This window comes from Oryx dammah, unplaced genomic scaffold (genome assembly GCF_014754425.2).
Source record: "Oryx dammah isolate SB20612 unplaced genomic scaffold, SCBI_Odam_1.1 HiC_scaffold_26, whole genome shotgun sequence".
In the NCBI taxonomy this organism is placed as follows: Eukaryota; Metazoa; Chordata; class Mammalia; order Artiodactyla; family Bovidae; genus Oryx; species Oryx dammah.
Window position 1 is genome coordinate 41,278,152 of NW_024070210.1, and position 24,820 is coordinate 41,302,971.

The window sequence follows — 24,820 nt, forward strand, 5'->3', positions numbered from 1 at the left end:
GTAACAGTAGACAAGACCTTAATCAACACCTTCACTGTATGGTTCAGGGATCCGAAGCCCAGTCAGCACAGAATGAAGACTCTGTTCTGTGTTCTAGTCTAGGATTCTTCAGCTGAGGGGTTGGAAGAGGAGAGAAAAGTGAATGGAACAAGTACAGAGGTTGAAACACACTAGGAACTGCTCCCAGGCTGCCCCTGTGTAAGTGTGCCTAAGTCAGTAGAGAATGGAGAAATCCCCAAACCAACGTGGAAAAGCCACTGATACCGACTCCTCTCATCATCTGAGCAAGCACCACTCTCCACAGCAGCTTTCACACTGCTACCTAAACAGAGCCATGCTTAATAAAACCATATCTCAAATTCTATCTGTTTTAATATTACAGAAAGTAGACTTTAATAAATTTTCTTTTTATACCTTTCTTTCTAGACTTTAATAATTTGTCAAAGTCTTGGTCTTTCCCCACCCTCTACTTATCCTTCACGCTGATCAAATTCACAGTATTTTTCTACATAAAAAGAATCTTTTAAAAATCGATATGGGAAAATAAATCCAATAAAAATTCATATAACACATATAAAAGTAAAATAAAATGAAACGATATACAAACAATTATTATTGCCAATAATGCAGTTTTATAGTACTCTACCTAAATCGTGGAAAAATTTAGAGTCAGCTGTATAAATAAGAAAGAACAACCAAAATCAGTGTGAATTTTATGTGGGGTGGGATTTTCTAGATCCTCACATCTTAATATTCTTCTCTTCTTTCCTTGGGTTAAATTAATTCTGAAATGACATTGAGAAAGACAATCCCTAATATTTTATTCATTCAACTGATTATCTGGGGTTTTGGAGCACAAGGAAACCCATTACCTGGGTTACATTTTATTCCCTTTGGGGCAAAGCTAAAACAAAAACTGTGAAACATGCTCATGTTTCATATCTAAATGATTTCAGATCAGAATCTCTTCCCTATTTATTACACTAGTCTCAAAACCAACTCTTCTCCCAAGAATCATTTCTAGACAATATTTACTGACAAGTTAATAATCAAACACTGGGAAACCCAAGAAAGGTCTTCTCCTGGTTAATCTCCCAGGACAACCACTCAATTTCAGGCCAGCTCCCAGAACACTCCTTCTTTTCAGTTTGGAATCTTCTAAGACATATAATAAACTGTGGAAAATTCTGAAAGAGTTGCGAATACCAGACCACCTGACCTGCCTCTTGAGAAACCTATATGCAGGTCAGGAAGCAACAGTTGTAACTGGACATGGAACAACAGACTGGTTCCAAATAGGAAAAGGAGTATGTCAAGGCTGTATATTGTCACCCTGCTTATTTAACTTATATGCAGAGTACATCATGAGAAATGTGGGGCTGGATGAAGCACAAGCTGGAATCAAGATTGCCAGGAGAAATATCAGATACACAGATGACACCACCCTTCTGGCAGAAAGTGAAGAACTAAAGAGCCTCTTGATGAAAGTGAAAAAGGATTGAAAAAGTTGGCTTAAAGCTTAACATTCAGAAAACGAAGATCATGGCATCTGGTCCCATCACTTCATGGGAAGTAGATGGGGAAACAGTAGAAGCAGTGTCAGATTTTATTTTGGGGGGCTCCAAAATCACTGCAGATGGTGACTGCAGCCATGAAATTAAAAGACACTTACTCCTTGGAAGGAAAGTTATGACCAACCTAGATAGCATATTCAAAAGCAGAGGCATTACTTTGCCGACTAAGGTTCATCTAATCAAGGCTATGGTTTTTCCAGTAGTCATGTGTGGATGTGAGAGTTGAACTGTGAAGAAGGCTGAGCGCCAAAGAATTGATGCTTTTGAACTGTGGTGTTGGAGAAGACTCTTGAGAGTCCCTTGGACTGCAAGGAGATCCAACCAGTCCACTCTAAAGGAGATCAGCCCTGGGTGTTCTTTGGAAGGAATGATGCTAAAGCTGAAACTCCAGTACTTTGGCCATCTCATGCGCAGAGTTGACTCATTAGAAAAGACTCTGATGCTGGGAGGGATTGGGGGCAGGAGGAGAAGGGGACAACAGAGGATGAGATGGCTGGATTGTATCACCAACTCGATGGACATGAGTTTGGTAAACTCTGGGAGTTGGTGATGGACAGGGAGGCCTGGTGTGGTGCCATTCATGGGACTGCAAAGAGTCAGACACGAGTGAGTGACTGAACTGAACTGAAGACATATAAACAATATGCATAAATATTTGACAAATGAAGTAGTAGTAATATGAGAACTGAGAAAGCACTAACCAGTCCTACCAGAGGAAGGATTTCCAAAAGTATGCCTTCGGGGCATACCCATACATAAAACTCTTCGGGCTTTTAAATTTTATTCATACTCAAATACCTACTGCAAACACCCAGCATTTCTATAGGATGAACGGCAAGATGTCAGTCATGGCTTTACTTGTTTGTAACAGTTGCTATTTGAAATCATTCCAACCTGTTCCTTCAGTGCAATAAGGGTAGCATCCAACTTCCTCTGTAAGGACAGCACTTGCTCCTCATGCTTCTTTGTGAGGCCCATCACGATGCTCTCATGCTGCTCCCTCGTGCGCTGAAGTGATTCTGAACGATGCAGGTCCAACAGCTGCTGCTTCAGGCTGTCCATGGCCATCTCAGTAGTTCTGGACTTTTTAATCATCTAGAAAATACACACAGGATACACGTTTACAGTATTCTGACTCTGTGCTATCTTCATGAATTTTGATTCTAAAACCCAACCATGCTTAACTAAATGAAAGTAGGGGCTTCCCTGGTGGCTCAGTAGTAAAGAATCCACTGCCAAGGAAGGAGACACAAGAGACATGGGGTTCAACCTCTGGGTGGGGAAGATCCCCTCAAGTAGGAAATGGCAACCACTCCAGCATTCTTGCTTGGAGAACCCCATAGACAGAGGAGCCTGGCAGGCTACAGTCCATGGGGTTGCAAAGAGTCGGACATGGCTGAGTGACTAAACAACAAGAACAAGAACAAAGAGAAGAAAGGCCTCTCCACGGTGCCTCTAGTTCCCTAGCTGGGATCCACCAGGCCCATGGTTGCTGGAATGATTATTCACAGAGAAAAAGAATCTGGAAGCGTCTGAGGAAAGCGAGAGAAGATTTTGCACAGCATGATGGCAATGTGGGTTCCAGGCACGGAATCTGCTGCTTCTATACCCATCTCAGTGCTGTTTGCATCGCTCTGTGCTCCAAGTGTTAGAGGGAAGTCCAATTGTTAGGTCATGGAAAAACGACAACTTTTTTAAAAATTTATTTATTTTTCAATTGAAAGATAATTGCTTTACAGAATTGTGTTGGTTTCTGCCAAAGAGCAGCATGAATCAGACATGAGGGGTGGGATGGGGAGGGAGGCAGAAGGGAGGGTAAAGACAACTGCTGCTGAAAAGACTGATGAAACTTCTCAGTGGACATGTACTAAAAAGGAGGCTTTTTAAACTGTAACTGTATGGTCGTGGAGAAGGAATTGTGTAGCAGGTTTACTGACAACTCCCACAGGATACCCATGTTCTAATTCCTAAAACCTGTGAACACGTTCCGTCACATGACAATGGGAAATCAAGGTTGTGACTGGATTAAAGCTTCTATTAACCAGATGACCTCACATAAGGAGACTGACCTGGATTACCAGGGTGGACCCACTGTATCCAGAAGGGTACTTTAATGATGAAAACGGAGGCCAAAAAAAGTCAGAATTGTGACTGCTAGCTCTGAAAATGGAAATGGACCATACACCAAGGAATGCAGGGGGCCTCTAGAAGCTGGAAAAAGCAAAAAAAGGGGATTCTCTCCTAGATCTCCAGAAAGCAACAGAGCTCTACTGACACCTTGATTTTAGCCCAATGAGAGCCATGTCAGACTTCTGACTTTCTGTCTGTAAGGTAATAAATTTGTGCTGTTTTAAGCCACTAAGCCTGTGGGGATCTGTTAAAGCAGCAACAGAAAATTAATGTACTTGGTGGTTCTGTTGCTTTTAAAAATTCATTTAATTTTAATTTTTAATTTTATACTGTGTTATTTTTTATAAATGCAAGTTCTAACTTATAAAAAGATTACTAAAAGATTATCTAGATTATGACATAAAAGCAACTCTTTAATAACTATCATTTTTCAAAAACTTTTTTTAAACGATAGTCTATATTACACATAAAAATGAAAAATTTCAAATGAGGTCGCTTCTTCATTCCATTCCAGAGATTGCCTATTTATCCCAATACCATTTAAACTACTTGAGACATTCATCATTTGTTCAGTAAATGATGTGGACACTTTGTGCCAGGCAGGGTTCCAAGCACTTAAGGACAGGATGACAAGACAGCCAAGGCCTAAAGTCTTATTACTTTCTGGTGAAAAGGGACAGACAATAAGTAAACAGATGAGATAATTTCAGATGGTTTTAAGATAGAGTGATAAAATATGGCACAATAGAGAGGAGTGGGAATGAGCCGCAATAGACTACTTTAGAGTCCTCTCTGTTTTTAGCTAAGAACTGATGGCTGAGAAAGAACCAGACATGAGACAACATTGTTTAAACTCTTCCATCCTCAGAACTAGCCACAAATCTCATCTAGAACCAAGTCACTTTTGTTTGTAACCACCAAAACGGCATTACTCACATGAATCATTCACTGCCAGGCGTCGCTACCAATGACTTGTGACTATTTCCCATGATCAAATGGCCACCCTTCTCATTAATCAAAGAATGTGCCACCACTTCAAAGGCTAGTCTGTTGGGGTCAGAAAATTTAGTTTCTGATGCTTTGTCAGTAACCGGCTTTGTAATCCTGGAAAAGTAATGTGACCTCGCCAAGACTTGGTTAACCATCCATAAAATGATAAACACAATGCTTCACTAATCAAAATCCCAACAAGACTTTTTATAAAGCATGGGAAGTTGATTTGCAAGATCTAGAAGGAAAAGTGTAAAAAAGAGCTACTAAATATTTCAAGAATTGTAAGGGTAGCCCTTGTTTATCAGATTTCAAAACACAAAACAAAACTATACTTGTGATAGTATCAGAGCAGGAAAAGAAAAATATGTAAGAAAAAAAAATTCAGAGGTTAGGTCAATTTTGAACACTATAACTCACTCACCATGTACTGACCACCTATAATGTACCAGGCTCTGGGCTTATGTGGTGAGGTTACTAAGACGAGGGCAACCCGTTCTGGCCTTCAAGATTATTCTAGGTCTGTTATAACAGATGTGATCATCCGACTTGAGGAAGAAAACGGGAAGACTTAGGAAAAGAAAAGCCTTGAGCAGGGGCTTGTTAATCAAATAGCAATGTGCTGAGGAGAGGGCATTCCAGTGATAAGAGACATCACATATGAGTACATAAAAACAGGCAGACTATTGACTTTAAGAGTGAAGGAGGGAAAGGCAAGATCAGATGGTCATCCTGACACCCTATTTCATCCCACAAGTAAAGCAGGGTCAGTGAAAGACTTTAAGTAAGGGAAAGACATAACTAGAACTGTGCTTCAGAAAGATTACTCAGATGGCCAGATGAAAGAACAGAAGGGTTAAAAGACTAGAGACTACATACGAGACTTCTGCAAAAGACGATAAAATACTGAACTAGGGACGTGTGGACAGAAATGAGGAGACTCAACACAACATAGTGGCTGACTAGACAAAGGAACCCAGAAGCTGAGCTCTCCTCCAGATTTCTGGTGGATAGATGACCAGGTGAATGGAGACCTGTTCCCCCAAGGAAAGGGAAAACAAGGTAGACTGACTTATGGGAGAAGAATGTGTAAACTTCAAAGTTTTCCTAAATTTAGTCCCACAATACAAAACATTACGCAACCAACATTTCATTGTAATCAACAACTTTTCACCATCAATAATGAAGATCAAATATTTACCTGTTCTTCATTGACTTTTAATGCTTGTATTTGGGTCTCCAGTGCTTTTATTTGTGCTTCAAGCTGTATTTCTCTTTCTTTTCCATTCTGAAAGAGTTTCTGTGATTCTCGAAGGCTGAGGGCCAAACCATCCTTTTCATCTAGAACATTAAAAAATTTTGTATAAGTAATATGTTACTGCAGAGGGATCCTAATTGCCATAATCTATCAAATATCAGATCTTTATCACATATAAATGTTGCTGCATTTAATTCAGTTCAGATAATGAACTTCACTTGATTTGGAGAAAATTAGAAAAACTTCAAAAAAAGAATGTGAGTGACATAAAAAAAAATTTTTTTTTACAGAACAACGACCACTCTCTTCAAAAATCTTATAGTATCCCTTTAGGGACCAAAAGATTCCCTAAAAAATCATTTCAATATCTGTTACTTGAAAAGCTACATAGATATGACAAACCGCTGCTGATCAAAGAAATACTCTGAGGAAAAATTACTTTTTATACATACTTTCAATGACCTCTTAAATTCACCTGGTCTTTAATTCTTCCCACATACTTTACTGTAACAGTTCACAAGTTCTTCTCTCAAAATAAATTTCATGAGCATTACAAAAAGATCTTTTCACTATCAATTAGGTTTGAAATAAGCTGGAGTTCAGTCACAAAATTATTCTACAAATGAGAGTTCAACACTGACCGAAACTACAGAAAGCACAAAGAGTGAGCAATTATAATCTGAAATCTGTGTTTACACTCTGCTTCTCCCAGAGATGACCACATTTTCTCCTTGGCACTCTCAAAGCAGTTCAGGATCACTAACTCTTACTTGGATTGAAATGTTATGCTAATTCATAGGCTCAGAAAACATACTGCAAACTAAACACAAGTCTCTCTGGGAATTGGAATACTTTATCCAATGTAAACTACATAAGGAATCGACAGCTTTTTGAGATGGAATGCTATCAGCATATTTATATAATGTTCACTGATTCTATTAGTCTAACAGAACAGAAAAAAGGAGGAAAAAGTGAGGATCTCAAAATGTATGTTCTGGAAAGAAGTCCAAGGCAATGTGTCAAAAGTCCTGGATTTTTGTTTTGCTCTGACTGATTCATCGTGAGCCCTTCATCAAGTGCATCAAATCTCTACGCTTCATATTTAAAATGAGGTTACTAGAAACAAGCTATCTAGCTCTACAGACCTCAAACAGCACCCAACACTTGTTTTCTTACCTTTGGTTATCAGAAGCTGATGATTCAGATATCTAACTTGACGTTCACTTTCATCTAACTTTTCAACTAAATTGTCCAGTTGTCTCTCTTTAGCTTTGTTAAGAACCTGAAGTTGAATAATCTGCATATTTTCTGCAGAGTCTGCTTGGGAATTAAAGACAATTTATTAGATAAAAGCACATCAAAATATAAATTTGTGGTCATTTCAGGTAATGTTTTATCAAACTGCAAATACAACTTAGGGTATCATGAAATCAATTCAGGAGATTGTGACTAGCATTTTTAATAAACAGTGTTACCAAGGCAAAAACTTGGGTCTGCTCACCCGCACGCAGTAAAGCCAATCTACTGACACCTGGTTGCAGTGAAGGCAAGTGCAGCGTTTAAGAGGCCATTTAAGGAGTTTGAGCTTTTTAAGCCTCAGCTGTCCAGGACTTCTCTTACAGCACCTTATCATAAATGCTGCACTTCCCTGGTGGCTCAGGAAAGAATCTGCCTGCAATGCAGAAGACCTGGGTTCAAGCCCTGAGGTGGGAGGATCCCCTGGAAAAGGGGATGACAACCCACTCCAGTATTCTTGCCTGGAGAATTCCATGGACAGAGGAGCCAGGCAGACTACAGTCCACGGGGTCACAGAGAGTCAGACACGACTCAGTGACACACTTTCACACTTTTTCCTTCACCACACCAGGTGTTGGTTAGATTGGCTTTATTGAAAGCAGGCAAGAAGGTTCAAATTTTGGTTTGGTAATAACAAGACAGAATATGATCAGAGTGTATCATGTAGCATAAATAAGTATTACTATGTGAAACTTATTTATACAATATGTATATAAATATTGAAGACCTCATCACAATGCAAAAAAAAAAAAAATGTACTTCTTACTATGGTCACTGCCAGGAAAGTCTGAAAAGACACTAGTTAATGTGTGCCTCTGAATCACTACCATTTGGGCTAATGAAAAATAAGTATATACCAATAACAATGGAATAGAGCTCCAAGCTCTCATTAAGTTGAAAAATAAAAGTACATCGACTTCTATAAAACCATTTCCAAAGAAAATTTCTAGACATCCTTCTCAAAATATTTTATTGTAAGCAAGAATGAACTCATTTATACTGGCAAATAACTGCTGAATTAATAAATTAAAGAATAGATTAATAAAAAAACTTTGAGGTCTCCTTTCAGAAATAAAGTCATTTTAAGGACCACTTAAAAATCACTGGAGGAGAAAAAGAAAAAAGTGATTCGCAGAAGCAGGATAATCTTTCAACTACACAATGACGAATATTTTCCTATAAGAACAATGCTACTATTTGCTAACAAATAAAACAATCTTCTTTTTTAAAAGAGATATGGTTGAAACCCCCAACTGAAGGCTGAAAACTCTGTTACAAGTCAAACTTCTCTTGAGCCTTGCTATAACACTAAGTCACTTCAGTTGTGTCTGACTCTGTGTGATCCCAGAGACGGCAGCCCACCAGGGATGGGATTCTCCAGGCAAGAACACTGGAGTGGGTTGCCATTTCCTTCTCCAATGCAGGAAAGTGAAAGTGAAGTCGCTCAGTTATGTCTGACTCTTCGAGACCCCATGAGTCCTACCAGGCTCCTCCATCCATGGGATTTTCCAGGCAAGAGTGCTGGAGTGGGTTGCCACTGTCTTCAAACTCATCTTTTTAAACTACTGTTACTAAGAACCTATAATCACTAAGTTCAGCACTACCATTAAGTTAGTTAACTTTCAGATGTCAAATTTAGGCAAATGTGTAACTAACAAAAAATGAATCGTTAACATGCAGATTGTTAAGGAAGTGATGAAAGTGATATATGCAAAATGACCAGGCAACATAAATGTAACCGAACACAGCAGAACTGAAAGAATAACATCAAGGTGTCAGGCCACCGTTGTGATGTCTATTTACCTAACCCCAAAAGAGTTATTCCACACACACTGTCCACCTCCTCATCTCTTCATTTCACAAAACCTTAGGAACAGAGAGAGGTTGCCCACATATTTGCTGTCAGCTCACTGGGGGAAAAGGTATCCCTTGCAACTATCCTATAGCCTAAGCATAAGATGGAAGCAGCACCATGAAGTTAGGGCACTAGAGTTCAGTTTTCTCTTTGGTGCATGAAGCCCAGGAAACCCAGAATCTCTGATATGACTTTTCCCCCACTTCTTAAATGTAATACAAAGACAACACTTGTGTTCACATTCTAGAATCACATTGGCTCTTCAGCAATAACTAGAAGTTATTTCACATGCCAGAGAGTAGGATGACAAAAGCTGGATGTATGAAAACAAAGATTCAGATTAGTCAAGTTTGGTTTTCAGTTTTGAATGTTTGAATCTCCTCAAAATTCCCTAGTAGCACTTCTACCAATACATATACTATTCAAAAGAAAATTTTTTAGCAACTGTCATAGGACTAAACCTGAGATGTAAGTCTAGTTTTCATTCTGAGTATACAGTCATTTATATCAAAGTTGTCCATTACAGTAAAACTCTAAAAACCAAAAGAAAAAATTAAGATAATTGTTGACTTACTAAATTACATTTCTATAAATGAAAAAAATCTAAGATTGAAAAGAAAACTACATTTCACTTTCCAATTTAGGCTTCTGTTAAGAAAGATATGCTATATGAAGCTAATTAAGTCTTAACCAAATAGAATGACTAAAATACACAGCTGAGAAAATTTCAGTTAATTTTTCATTAAGGGAAATTTCAAATATACAAGAAGGTAGAGAAAAGAATACAATGAACCCCATGAATCCATCACCTAGATTCAACAATTGTGAACTCACGGCCAGGCTAACTTTATCTACATCCCCCTGCAAACTCACCCCCCAACAACATGATATTTGAAGTCAATTCTAGACTTCATGTCAGCTTATTCAAACTTCAGGTTATATCTTTTAAAACTGGACTCTTTTCAAAAATTTTCATTATCTTACTTGAAATCATAATTCTTGAACATGCTCCAAGTGCTCAAAGTTCTCCAAATAGGTGGTTAAGAAATTTAAACCTGATACCTACTTTCATTAGCTCCTAAAAATTGCTGTTGCAGGCCTTCAAATGTGTCACTTTCTGCAATGTCCTGGGCTGGTGAGCCATTATTCTGGGCAGAAGACTGAAAAGGTTTATACGTCACTTTATACGATTCCAAAGCTTGACAACTAGGACCTTGTGACATACCAAATTGCTATTACAAGGTGAGAGACAAAGTTGACAATTAGGATTTGCTCTTTTCTTCAAAAATTATCTGAATTAGACAACTTGTTATAAAACTTAATGGTGGTACAATTACAGATTTTATACATACATCTCTGCTTAAAAATAGCACTTAACTGTTACTTAACAAAGTTCACAGAAAGCCTGAAATATGTAATTTCACACATTTTAGTTGTACTTCTGAGCATATAATAGAACCAATTCCATAAATAACTCAAGAATTCTAGTGAGATTATATATAAACATTTAAGAATAATTTAGAAAACACATCTATGCAATAACATATAATACAATGACTCATGTAATAAATACTCAGTAACATTTGGGGGATGAATAACGTTTTATAGAGGAGTAAGGGAAGTAAGGGGAAATTAAGTAAGTAAGGGAAAGTAAGGGGAAATGACCACTTTAAAACAACCAAAAAATTATCCTGTCATCAGGTAACACAGAATATCTACTAGTGAAATGAGGCATTCATGGTCATTGAGAAAATCTAAGAAGCAGCTAACTATATCCTAAGGTCTTATTCATCAAACTCTCCAGAGGCAGAGGGGGAAAGTATTTCTTTCCTTAACATTCATCCTGTCTACTGCTGTATCATCATAACAGATAATCAGCTTTGAAGTATTTGATGCAAAATCTGTGATAAGGGTGATGAGCTAAATGATCAAGGTAACTGACTGGTGTCATTAACCACTTTTAACTCTATCAGGGTACCTGAATGTAGCTTTTCACTGGAGCAGGGTTAATGGTAGAAGCCAGAAGCCTCAGCAGACAAAGGTGGCCGTTCTTTGACAGACTTAACTTTTCATGTTTAATTATTTCCATGAAGTCTCTATTTTAAAATTCTCATTTAAGATGATTTAATTAGACTGTAAACAGAAAACTGCACAACTAATTCAGCATGAGGTTGAATAAATGCACCCTCAGCATTATTTGTCCTTAAATGTTACTACTGCACTTTTCACAAACATTTCTTAATCACACACACACAGCAAATGTGTGTACACACATGCACAAATTGCTTGAAAGTCAAGTTTTTACAATACCTGAAAATGATTCCTTTGAGTATCTGAAAATGTAATTACATTGGTTGGTTGGCTATTAAATTCCTGCTTCTGACTATTGGTATATGGCCTAAAGTTTTCAGGAAGGTGATATAAATCAGTCTGTTCATATTTACTCGGAGGACTATAACCACTTCCGCCTTCATCTCCACCTCCTTCAGGATGGTAGACAGGATGCTGGTCTTCAGTTCTACTTTGATTCTCTTCCCAGCCATTGCCACTTTTCTCTCCAATACATATATCCCGAATCTCATTATAGGCCTATTAGATAACAAGAGTAAGAGAAAAGTACTAAGATCTATTCCCACACTAAAAGTCAAGTTCATGCCAGATACTTACATTTACATTTGGAGGTTTAGGCAGCACCTGATGCTCAGTCCAGTTCATCTCCAATTGCTCAGAATGATGTGTGCTTGGGAAAAATCAGTATTTTAAATTAGAGCCTATCATCTATTTGGACAGAGACACCACAGAGAACCTCAAGATGTTAACATGGGTGCCCTCCAAATTTTACCTAAAGGATTAAGAAGTAGTCTACAATTTTACAATCATATCTGTTGTTATTGCCTGCAGGGTCCCTAAAGAAAAAAACTCAAAGCATTGTGATATACAAACGCAAGGGATTTCAGGTCCTTACTCTTCCTCTCTGCCGTCCTCACTGCAGTCCGAATAGTGAAGTTCGGGGGAAGACAGGTCATCATCCAGCATATCGTGAGGCAGGTCTGTGAGTAACTGCTGCAACTGAGACAGGAAGGTCAGCGTCAATACAACACTGGCTTAGACCCAAGATACCAAACCAAAGTTGCCTTGGCACCAGAGATTTTGACTATAGAAGTCAAAGAATTTCCTAATTTCTCTATGTAATAAAGGTCTTAAATTCGTCAGTTCACTTGGGGGAAGGGAAACACATAAATATCAGGATTTATGTTGGAAAGTATCTTTTTTATCTTTTTCTAGAGGTCTTAGATTCAGATACACGCACAGCAGGAAAGCTTTTAAAACTTCTTTTAGGCAAACACAGCAGGTCATAATAATGGCACCATCACTGTATCATGTTACCCAGGGGGCAGATCTGAGTCTCAGAATCCTGTTCTACCAGTAATCAGACCTGGAGGACTTGGCAATCAGACACCCTCCCGGGAATCTGAGTGGCCAGATGCACTGTACCCAGGTGGTGGTAACAGCAGCAGCAGCAGCAGGTGGCCTTGGAAGCCCTTAGAAGCACCAATAATATGATGGGAACCTCTTGGGGAGTAACTAATTACTAGAGAGCCATCCAATTCCAATGATGAAAAGATACACAATGCTTGGCTCTTATAAACAGCTGAGTAGAAAGAAGGCTGTAAGATTCAGGTTTTTATGGATACAGTACTCTCAAAAGTATAACTAAAACTGACATAAGAGCACATGATTTCGCTCTCCAATTTTTTTCCAGAAAAATCATATCTTTAGCATTCTGCCTACAACAACTAGATAAATTCACTCAAGTTTCAAGATAAACTGTGACAAAGAGACAAATGAATTGCCTGATGTGTTGAATTTCAATATCTGTAAATGTCTTCAAATCCCAATATAACGACTTAAAATTTGTAATAATCAGAAGATTCAAACATTATGTTACTAAAGGGTCAAAGGGCTGCTTATAATGACTTCTCTTTACACCTAAGCATCAGTTAGATTATTAGTAAATTGACCGAGTTCCTCCACAGTATATAAATCAATCCCATAACATTGTGTAATAAATCAGTTTTGAAGATATTAATACCCTATAAAAATCCGGAAGAAAAAAATGAGATGTTGCTTAGTCTATGGCAGTCTATTCCCCCTACTTCTCTGCCATTAGAATGAAAGAAATGAAGTGTAGCTATAAAACATATCTGAGTATTACATTTATAATTTAAAAGATGTTCTTACAATGCATATGGTAAAAGTTAAATAAAACTATCCTAAGAAATGTCTGAAAAGAATGCCCCAACTGTTAACAGAGTTTTGGTGAAGTCAAACTTGGGAATGGAATGGGGTCTGTGAGGTGGGGAAGGGGGATACTTCTTTACCCACATACATATTTCTAACACTGAGTGGATTGTTTGTTTGAAGGTGTTCTCGATACATTGGTTTCTCTAAAAATGAAGTAAGAGGAAAATATTCTACTCCAATGAAAAGTTATCTTGATGAAAGTGCTATTAACAACAAGGACCTTGACTTAGTGGCCACCTGCTCACATAGGTAACTGAAAAGTCATTTTGTGAATTAGCCATATCAGAGTTGACCTAAAGATATAAAGAATAACAAACACTAAAACAGAACACATCAATATAGTAGAATACCACAATGGGACTCAAGAGAAAGGTGGCAAAGTGATTTTACAAAGACAAAATTCACAAAGAGAAAAAAAGCACCTATGAGAACGTTAAGGAAAAAGACTATACCCACATATAACACAGGGAATAAAATCAAAATAAATGTTTTATACTTAAATCAAATAAGGACTCCTATAAAGAAAAAACATTTTCTTCTAAACCTTCAGTGAAGTTCAAGTACACAGCCTTATAATTCAGAAAAATCTTAATAGGAACATCTAAACAGTACAATTTCCACCCACTCCCATAAAGATAGAAAAAACTACACAATAATTAAGCAGTTCTTATAGCTTTCTTTGCAACACCACAAAATTAACAAAACTGGCATCCATGGAACAAAATTAATTTGAGCATAAGCAATTAAGTTCCTCAAAATGCTTCTGGATCCACAGGTAAACTTGTCAAGTAGTAAAACATCCCTACTGTATTTAGTGTTCTATAAAATATTTTACAAAATGTACTAACATTTTTAAATCATTTAATTCACCTTCAAAAAATTTCTCAAGATCTTTGTCATAGCTGGGCTATATTCCTTGGCTCTATAACTTTGAGGACAGAGAGAGGTTAAATGAGCTTCCCAATAACGCCATTCAGGAACAAAATACCACCTGCCCCAGGCTTCCATTCCTGGGATCAAAGGGTACCCTCCTCATACTACTGTCAAATAGATTTTGCTTTTGAAGCTTGTGCCATAAAACACAAAATTATCATATCAACTTATGCATGTTACCAAACAGAAAATTTTAGAAACTATAAAATTTCCTCATTAAAGATCCACCCAACTACCAAATACAGATTCAAGAACAAAGATAACAATCCTTATAAACGGCAAGATCTAATTCCCCTTATTACTTCCAAATGTGGAAGTAATACTGTCTTTGGGTTGCAAATACAATCCTCTTAGTGGGATATGATTGAGTTATCAACTGAGTTTAATAATTAAAGAGATACTTTCCCTAGAAAAAAGATAATTTGCACTGCTAAGACTCCTACTGAAATGCATTTTAAACTAGTCTATAAAATCCTCTCCGTTTACTAGCTCGTGTGCTTGTTCCTGAAAAAATAAAGAAAAAAAATTGAGGACATTTCACTCAAAGAACTTTAGCAACAAAACACTTTTACAATAATCTACACAGAACAGCCAAAAAGCCTAGTTCAAGGGGAATGTAAAACAAGGAACATGTAAACCTTTTCTTAAGATTCTTCAACTTAAATTAACTAAACAGTCTGTCTTCAGAGTCTATAATCCTTGATATTCATGAAAGCAAGAGTTCTCAGATTACAAAGCATATAATGCATCTTCTCCCCAGAGAACAGCAGCAAATGGAGTGGACAGCATTCATCTGCCTTCTGAACAAGCTGCCCAACAAGTACACTGATGAACCGATTCTGGTATTTTTAAATATGAATTGTGAAATAATGCTTTCATGGATACACACTAGGTAGAATCATCTTAGCCTCAGAGCCAAGTTATTAATAAAAACATCCTTGAAAAGGCCCAATATGGGACCGACAAAGGGCCAAATAACTTGGCAGCTAGAGCTTTAGTCTATGAATTACACTACATGCAAAACCTTTTTAAAATCCTTTCCATTAGGTAAAACAAATTTTATAATCTTAGTGGGGAAGCCTTTGCCTAGATTGCCACACATCTGTAAAAGAAACACAGCAACATTTATTAGACAAATATCAGCGACATTGCAAGTGACACATAATAGAACTTTAGGCCTGGAAAGAACACCTGAGACCCTCCAAGCCAAATCTCTCCTTCTAAAGGTGAGCACAATGAGGCCGAGAACAGCGGAGGGGCATGCCCACAAAAGCAAGAGTTACAGCCCCTGGGCCGGCAGGGGAACCTGAATCTCTCCATTCCCACTCCTATCTTCTTCCACATGACATTCAGTTGGCCACTGAAGACACAGTCCTACCTGTTTGTATACAAGTAAGTGTCAGAGTTCAGTGTTTTTGTTCCCATTGTGACAGTTCCTGAAAAATACCTATATATTATGGGAAACACTTCAAAGGCACCATCTAGATAAAGTATTTGTTGTTGTCGCTAAGTCATCTCTGACTCTTCTGTGACACTATGGACTGCAGCCTGCCAGGCTCCTCTGTCCATGGGATTTCCCAGGCAGTCCTACTGAGTGGGTTGCCATTTCCTTCTCCAGGGGATCTTCCCGACCCAGGGACTGAATCCAGGTCTCCTGCATTGGCAGGCAGATTCTTTATCACTGAGTCACCAGGAAAGTCCCAGATAAAGTGTAAGAAATCGCTAATGGAAAACAAAATGTAATATGAACAACAACAACAAAAAAATACAATATGAACACTCCACTATTTGTTTCTTTGCTTCACTTAGGTGATGACAAGAAAATTTCACTAAATAAATCAAAGAATATAAAATGCAAACAAATGCTAGCTTTACAACTCCCCCTAGTGGAGACAAAACATCAAAAATGTATCCATAAGTAATCAAACAAGGCAGTGAAAAGTAGAAGAAAGGCTTTGCGAAGGAAATAGTCTTCAAACCACACCATTCCAAGCTCAATTGAGCTTACTATTCTCCAGAGAAGTACCAGTATAAAAACCAAGAGGGACTCAAATCTGTATTCCCAGGTACAAGTTTTTGTCTGCCATCTGCTACTCAAACCACTTACCTTTCTACTCAAGATCATTTTCCAGGTTTTGAATACATCATCACTAAGTGAACGATCATCACCAAGTACTCTCTTGATAAGCACAAATTACTAATTCCTTCTACCCCAAACCACAGGCTCCAAAATACATACGTGGGTGAGTTACAGTCGCTCGGTCATGTCTCTTTGCAACCCCAAGGACTGTAGCCCAGCAGGCTCCTCTGTCCATGGGGATTCTCCAGGCAAGAATACTGCAGTGGGTTGCCATTCCCTTCCCAAGGGGATCTTCCCAACCCAGGGATTGAACCCACATCTCCTGCACAGCAGGCGGATTCTCTACCACTGAGCCACAGGACAACCAAACAATAATCGCAGAACTGGTGACACTGAAGAAAGTACACGCCAGCTCCAGCAAAATGACAATCTACCTTAAAGCGCATGTGGCTTTATCAGTAATTTGGGGGCTTTCAGCAACCACAATGACAACAGCAACAACTATATCTCTGTAATATTCCATGATGAAATTACATAGTGACTTTAGGTGGAAAATGTTTTGCAAAATCACATTGTTACATTTGTTGTTTAATTAACTTATATTAACTGCTTATTTAACTTATATGTAGAGTACATCATGCAAAATGGCAGGCTGGATGAAACACAAGCTGAAATCAAGACTGCCAGAAGAAACATCAATAACCTCAGATACACAAATGACACCACCCTTATGGCAGAAAGTGAAGAACTAAAGAGCCTCTTAATTAAAGTGAAAGAGGAGAGTAAAAAAGCTGGCTTAAAACTCAACATTCAGAAAATGAAGATCATGGCATCCGGTCCCATCACTTCACGGCAAATAGATGGGGAAAAAATGGAAACAGTAACAGACTTTATTTTGGGGGGCTCCAAAATCACTGTAGATGATGACTGCAGCCACGAAATTAAAAAATGCTTGCCACTTGGAAGAAAAGCTATGACAAACCTAGACAACATACAAAAAATCAGAGACATTACTTTGCCAACAAAGGTCCATCTAGCCAAAGCTGTGGTTTTTTCCAGTATCATGTATGGATGTGAGAGTTGGACCATAAAGAAAGCTGAGTGCTAAAGAAGTAAATGTTTTTAAACTGTGGTGTTGAAGACTCTTGAGAGTCCCTTGGACTGCAAAAGGAGATCAAACCAGTCAATCCTAAAGGAAATCAGTCCTGAATATTCATTGGAAGGACTGATGCTGAAGCTGAAGTTCCAATACTTTGGCCACCTGATGTGAAGAACTGACTCATCTGAAAAGACTCTGATGCTTGGAAAGATTGAAGGCAGGAGAAGAAGGGGACAAGAGAGGAAGAAATAGTTGGATGGCATCACCGACTTGATGGACATGAGTTTGAGTAGGCTCCAGGAGCTGGTGATGGACCGGGAAGCCAGGCGTGCTGCAGTCCGTGGGGTCAGAAAGAGCAGGACAGGACTGAGCGACTGAACTGAACATTTGCTGCTGCTGTTCAGTCAGCTAAGCTGTGACTGACTCTGTGACCCCACGAACTGCAGCACTCCAGGCTTCCCTGTCTTTCCAGTATCTCCCAGAGTTTGCTCAAACACATGTCAGTTGAGGCAGTGATACTATTGTTACATTATGAATGAGTTAAGGAAAGAGCTTTTGAATTCTTCTTCTCTGGACCAGCTTTACAAGTAAAAATTTGCCTAAAATACTTTGGATGAGGTCTACTTAGTTGCAAGAAGGACAGTTACATCAGTAGTTCTCAAAGTAATGAACTCCAGTAAGTTGTGAGGACAGACTGATATGGATATTAACTGACATGACAGCATAGCTCCATCGTATTCTCACCCTGCCTTGCCTGTATTCTAATCCATGCTCTTCACTGTATAAGAGGTGGAGCTTCCAGTGAAACCCTGGTGAGGCTGTGGGTTATACACTTGTCTGCTATGCCTTGGAACACAATGGCCAAACTTTTGCCAATATACCATTCAGAACTGTGATGATTCAGAGATGATTATGGTGCCTTACTTTTCTGAAAAATTCTTGGAGTTTTTCTTTTTTTCAAAATATGTGTCTATCTCTGGTGGTCTGTGTCGTGAGATTCCACTGGTCCAACTGTCCTCTGAATATTGAAATCACTTCACTAAACTCTTTTCTTTTCCAAGGATTAAATGCACTTTCTCTATTTACTCTTTGATCCAAACAAGGGAGGGAATAGAAACAGTAAAGTCCAGATCACCACTGTAGAGGAGCTAATTACGATGGCACGGAGGCCGGAAGTTGACTATGGCTTATTCACTGACTTATGGGCAAGTGTCGACAAAATCCCAGCTGATCCCAAAGTGTCAAAATCAAACGGCTTGGTAAAGCATGTTGTATCAGCAACTGGCCATTCATACGAGACAGTCAGAATCTCTAAAGTGGTTATTGTGCCATTTACAGAGAGGGAAATCTCACAAGTCCTTAGCAAAGTAGCCCATGAGACAGATATGGCCTGCTTGGGACATCTTTGGGAATGGAAGCATTCCCCCTACACAAATGAACTGAATACAAAGTGACTCATTAAGTAGAGAAAGTAATGTGCATTAGCCGTGTATGTGTGTGTGCTGCTCAGGCATGCCTGACTCCTCATGGCTTCATGGACTATAGCCTGCCAGGCTCCTCTGTCCATGGGATTTTCCAGGCAAGAACGCTGGAGTGGATTGCCATTTCCCCCTCCAGGGAATCTTCCCAGCCCAGGGATCAAACCTGCATATCCTGCACTGGCAGGCAGCCCTGGTAAGCCCACTGCTAACACTCTAACCTGCCTGGCAATCCCAAAGCAATCCCAACCAGGCAAGCATGAGGATTATTCTCTTTTTTTAACTTCTTAAGACTTTAAACTATTCTGCTACTGTAGGGTCAGGGAGACTGAGGAGGTGGAAAGGTTTCTGGATATGAAAATGAACTTAGGTTTGATCAAGTGGTTTATTATTTTTAACTCGCCATGACAAAGCTGGAATCAAGATTGCCAGGAGAAATATCAATAACCTCAGATATGCAGAACCCACTCCAGTGTTCTTGCCTGGAGAATCTCAGGGACAGGGGAGCCTGGTGGTCTGCCATCTACGGGGTCACACGGAGTTGGACACGACTGAAGCGACTTAGCAGCAGCAGCAGCAGTAGATACACAGATGACACCACCCTTATGGCAGAAAGCAAAGAACTAAAGAGCCTCTTGATTAAAGTGAAAGAGGAGAGTGAAAAAGGTGACTTAAAACTCAACATTCAGAAAATGAAGATCATGGCATCCGGTCCCATCACTTCATGGCAAATAGATGGGGAAACAGTCGGAACAGTAACAGACCTTATTTGGGGGGGATCCAAAATCACTGAAGATGGTTTAACTGCAGCCCTGAAATTAAAAGACACTTGGAAGAAAAGCTATGACAAACCTAGAGAGCATATTAAAAAGCAGAAACATTACTTCACCAACAAAGGTCCATCTAGTCAAAGCTATGGTTTTCCCAGTACTCATGTGTGGATGTGAGAGTTGGACTATAAAGAAAGCTGAACACCAAAGAATTGATGCTTTTGAATTGTGGTGTTGGAGAAGACTCTTGAGAGTCCCTTGGACTGCAAGGAGATCCAACCAGTCCATCCTAAAGGAAATCAGTTCTGAATATTCTTTGGAAGGACTGATGCTAAAGCTGAAACTTCAATACTTTGGCCACCCGATGTGAAGAACTGACTCATTGGAAAAGACCCTGACGCTGGGAAAGATTGAAGGTAGGAGGAGACGGGCGACAGAGGATGATATGGCTGGATGGCATCACCGACACAATGGACATGAGTTTGAGTAGGCTCTTGGAGTTGGTGATAGACAGGGAAGCCTGGCGTGCTGCAATCCATGGGGTCACAAAGAGTTGGACATGACTGAACGACTAAACTGACCAACTGATGACAAAATATATATATATATGGCTGAAATTTTAGAAAAATTCTGAATTTTATTTTTCGCTGAAATTCTAACCTCTGATCTCACTTCTTCCTTTGCAGCTGTTTTTTAAAAAGGTAAAATACTTATTAATAAATATGAAACACTTTTTATTAACATTTGGATAACATTTAACATTCATTAACATATGGATAACATTTATTATCCATAGTAATCATGTTAGAGTCAAAGTTAGCTAGCTATTTTCTTCTACTGTGCTAGAAACAATCACTCTCAAATACTTAACCTCTTAAGATCACCTTTCCCTCTGGAAATTCCCTACTCCAGCACATAATCTATCAAAGAACGATCCCAATGGCTATCTTCTATAGCATCTAGAATTAACTGTCTCCTTAATCAACACCATGTTTAAAACTTTCACCACACAATACACCTGGCAGTAAGTTCTCTCTAATATCCTACCCACCATTTCCAATGGAAAAAATCACCTGTCAGGATTATTTTTTCTCTTCTTTAAAGTCTAGTATAATAATAACTCAAACTGATCCTCTCAAGAATCCCAGCAGCTAAATTCTGGTGAACTACCCATGCCGTGAGTTCAAAAAGTAACAGAGAACCCTCAACCCCATCTCTGCCACAGCAGTCCTTGTGAAGGCCCCTATCAAAATCTGGAAACCCTGGCAAGGGTCACAAACTCCAATGCCCTCGATGACTGGCAGAGAATTTACAACAGTGAAGCTAGTGGGTTCAAGGGCACAAGTCCATGTTTTGCTTTGTTTTGTTTAGGGGTTGGGGTTGGGGGCACCATGGCCAGCCGGAATGGGAGAGCCACTGCTCAGCTCCAGCCCACCTACTAGTGTGTGAAGACACAGGCCACATGTGGCCTATTTCAAGACAGGCCAGATACTCTGGACTGCTACATGAAACTTTCCAATCTTTAAATTTAGATTCAATTTTTCAAAAACACTGTGCAAACAATACATGTCTATAAACAAAATCCACCAAGCTGCCAGCTTTGTCTCTACCCTAATGCTACTGCCATGTGGGCAACTGACCCCATTCATTGCTTCCAATTAATACAAATGGTCCATGGTAACTACTGCTGCTGCTGCTAAGTCGCTTCAGTCACGTCCAACTCTGTGCGACCCCATAGACGGCAGCCCACCAGGCTGCACTGTCCCTGGGATTCTCCAGGCAAGAACACTGGAGTGGGTTGCCATTTCCTTCTCCAATGTATGAAAGTGAAAAGTGAAAGTGAAGTCACTCAGTTGTGTCCGACACTTCGTGACCCCATGGACTGCAGCCTCCCAGGCTCCTCCATCCATGGGATTTTCCAGGCAAGACAAAATGATTATTTGACATATTGGGAAATGGGTCATATCATGGAAGCAATCTAAGTGTCCACTGACAGATGAATGGTTAAAGAAGATTTACACAACGGTGTATATACACAATGGAATATTAGCCGTAAAAAAGAATGAAATAATGCCATTGGCAACAACATGGATGGGCCTAGAGATTATCATACTAAGTGAAGCAAGTCAGATGGTAAAAGACAAATGTAATATCGCTTATATGTGGAAGCTAACAAAATGATACAAAGGAATTTACAAAACAGAAATAGACCCACAGACATAGAAAACAAACTTATGTTTACCAAAGGGGAAAGGTGAGGAGGAAGAAATTAGGAGTTTGGGATTAACATATATACACTACTATATGTAAAAGCAATAACCAAGCAGGGGCCTCTTGTATAACACAGGGAACGATATTCAATATCTTTTAATAACCTACAATGAAAAAGAATCTAAGTATCTAAAAAGATAAATAAATTACTTTGCTGGACACCTGAAACTAACACAACATTGTAAGTCAACTATAATGAATAAAAAATTTAAAAAACACTTGAAATAAAAAAAGAAAATGGGTCATATCAACATTCAGTACAAAAACCTGTTATTATAGTCAATCAAGAAATCTGACTCAAACTAAAAACAATCATAACAATCAAACTGATTCCCACCGGCTGCTACTATTACTACTGGGCCAAGTGTAAACACACTTACTCCTTTTCTCCTTAAATCTATTCGCCCAAACACAGCATTCAGAAAGATCTTTCAAATATATAAACAGACATCACTTCCTGCTTAAAATCCTCCATTGGCTTCCCACTACTCCTAGAAAAAAATACAAACACCTTCCCATGACATCCCATGATCTGGCACCTCCTCACCTGCCTCCACCACTAACCCCTTGCTCACATAATCCCAACATCACAGCCTTCTGGCTGTTGCACAGATATGGAGGTTTCTCTTCTCAATTTCTAGGCTTAACACTTGTATCTCGGGCTAGAGTACTCCTTCTGGGCTTTGGTATCTCTGCTTCATCTCATGACTCAAGGCTCAGCTCAAACATTTCCTCCTCTAAGGGACCTTCCCAACCGGTTCCCAGCCGGATGCCTTAATATCACTATATTTGTTTCCCTATCATTTATCAGTGCTAAATTATCACTCACACAAATTACTTTGTTTGCTTGTTTATCATCTGCCTCCACTTAGGATGTGGAATAACTGAGGCAAAGAACCTGGCTGACTTGCCCATGCAAGTATATCTCTGCTTCCAAGATCAACCACTACCTCCTAAATGAAAAGATCTTAAACAATCTAACCATTTAACTGATGGCATCATACACAGTTGTGTTTTATTCTTGTCTCAAAAAAAGGAAGCATTCCACTCATCTACCGTTTAAAATGCCAATCAAGTTTCAGGGTAGGGGAAAAGAAGAACTATAAATCCTTTGAAATGACACAAAATGATTTAATTTTGGTTAGAATATAAAACTGTTTAAGATTAGGCTTAGAATTCTTCTTCTGAATAACTTACCTCTTTCTCTCTTTCATAGTCTTCTTTGTCAAATTCTTCGTCTTCATTTTGTGTCTGCAGGGCCACACTGCCAAAGTCTAGTGACATGGTCCTTCTGCAGGAACAAAAAGATGCTTAGTTTTTAAACAGCCCACAAAAACTACTGCAGAGCAAACTACCTAAGAGATGCCATACACAAAAAGACAGGTGCAGCCGGGGAGAAGCTATATGTAACTTGTGCATGACAAGTGATCAGTGTCCCAAATATCAATATAAAGAGAGTCCTTACAAATTAAATCATGATTCGCAGACAATAGGTATTATAACAGAAATTCATAAAAAGATGAAAAAATGCCAAAAGCTAATAAACCTATGACTAGACCTTTCTTGTGGTCTGGAAAGCATAACTCAAAACAGTAAGATTTTTGTCCACACACAAAAATAATAATAAACCACAGATATGCCCAAGCACAACAATTTTAAGAATACACTCTAACTTGATGTATTAAATATGACACAGGTAGGATCCACCACAATTTGTTTCATTCTTTTTTAAATATTTATTTGGCTGTGCTAGCTGTGGCACGTGGGATCTAGTTCCCTGACCAGGGATCGAACCTGAGCCCCCTGCAGTGGGACCATGGGATCTTAACCACTGGACACCAGGGAAGTTCTTATTTCATCTTCTGAATATCACCAATACAAATGTCGTGCTTTTCAGAAAGACAGCCATTATATGCTGTGTTAATGATTGCTACCAAAAAAAAAAACCATTTACAACCTGGCAAACTCCACAGAGCACACAACAAAAATGTGTTAAATGTCCTGCTCTTCAGTTCAGTTCAGTCGCTCAGTTGTGTCCGACTCTTTGCGACCCCATGAATCACAGCACGCCAGGCCTCCCTGTCCATCACCAACTCCCGGAGTTCACTCAAACTCATGTCCATCGAGTCAGTGATGCCATCCAGCCATCGCATCCTTGGTCGTCCCCTTCTCCTCCTGCCCCCAATCCCTCCCAGCATCAGAGTATTTTCCAATGAGTCAGCTCTTTGCATCAGGTGGCCAAAGTACTAGAGTTTCAGCTTTAGCATCATTACTTCCAAAGAAATCCCAGGGCTGATCTCCTTCAGAATGGACTGGTTGGATCTCCTTGCAGTCCAAGGGACTCTCAAGAGTCTTCTCCAACACCACAGTTCAAAAGCATCAATTCTTCAGCGCTCAGCCTTCTTCACAGTCCAACGTTCACATCCATACATGACCACTGGAAAAATCATAGCCTTGACTAGATGAACCTTAGTCGGCAAAGTAATGCCTCTGCTTTTGAATATGCTATCTAGGTTGGTCATAACTTTTCTTCCAAGGAGTAAGCATCTTTTAATTTCATGGCTGCAGTCACCATCTGCAGTGATTCTGGAGCCCAGAAAAATAAAGTCTGACCCTGTTTCCACTATTTCCCCATCTATTTCCCATGAAGTGATGGGACTGGATGCCATGATCTTCATTTTCTGAATGTTGAGCTTTAAGCCAACTTTTTCACTCTCCTCTTTCACTCTCATCAAGAGGCTTTTTAGTTCCTCTTCACTTTCTGCCATAAAGGTGGTGTCA

At 39.1% G+C, this 24,820-nt stretch overlaps 1 protein-coding gene across 2 annotated transcripts in view; it reads right to left on the minus strand.

Moving 5' to 3' along the window:
* Window positions 1-24,820, minus strand: part of CEP152 (centrosomal protein 152) — a 104,150-nt gene that overhangs the window by 72,783 nt on the left and 6,547 nt on the right. For both annotated transcript variants that reach the window (XM_040226472.1, XM_040226471.1), the window contains exons 2-9: window positions 23,237-23,330; window positions 12,069-12,172; window positions 11,771-11,843; window positions 11,414-11,692; window positions 10,170-10,335; window positions 7,129-7,269; window positions 5,896-6,035; window positions 2,469-2,669 (exon numbers count right to left, since the gene is read on the minus strand). In XM_040226472.1, coding sequence (XP_040082406.1) covers window positions 2,469-2,669; window positions 5,896-6,035; window positions 7,129-7,269; window positions 10,170-10,335; window positions 11,414-11,692; window positions 11,771-11,843; window positions 12,069-12,172; window positions 23,237-23,323 — 1,191 coding nt within the window. In that variant the 5' untranslated portion in view covers window positions 23,324-23,330. The remainder of the gene's footprint in view (window positions 1-2,468; window positions 2,670-5,895; window positions 6,036-7,128; window positions 7,270-10,169; window positions 10,336-11,413; window positions 11,693-11,770; window positions 11,844-12,068; window positions 12,173-23,236; window positions 23,331-24,820) is intronic.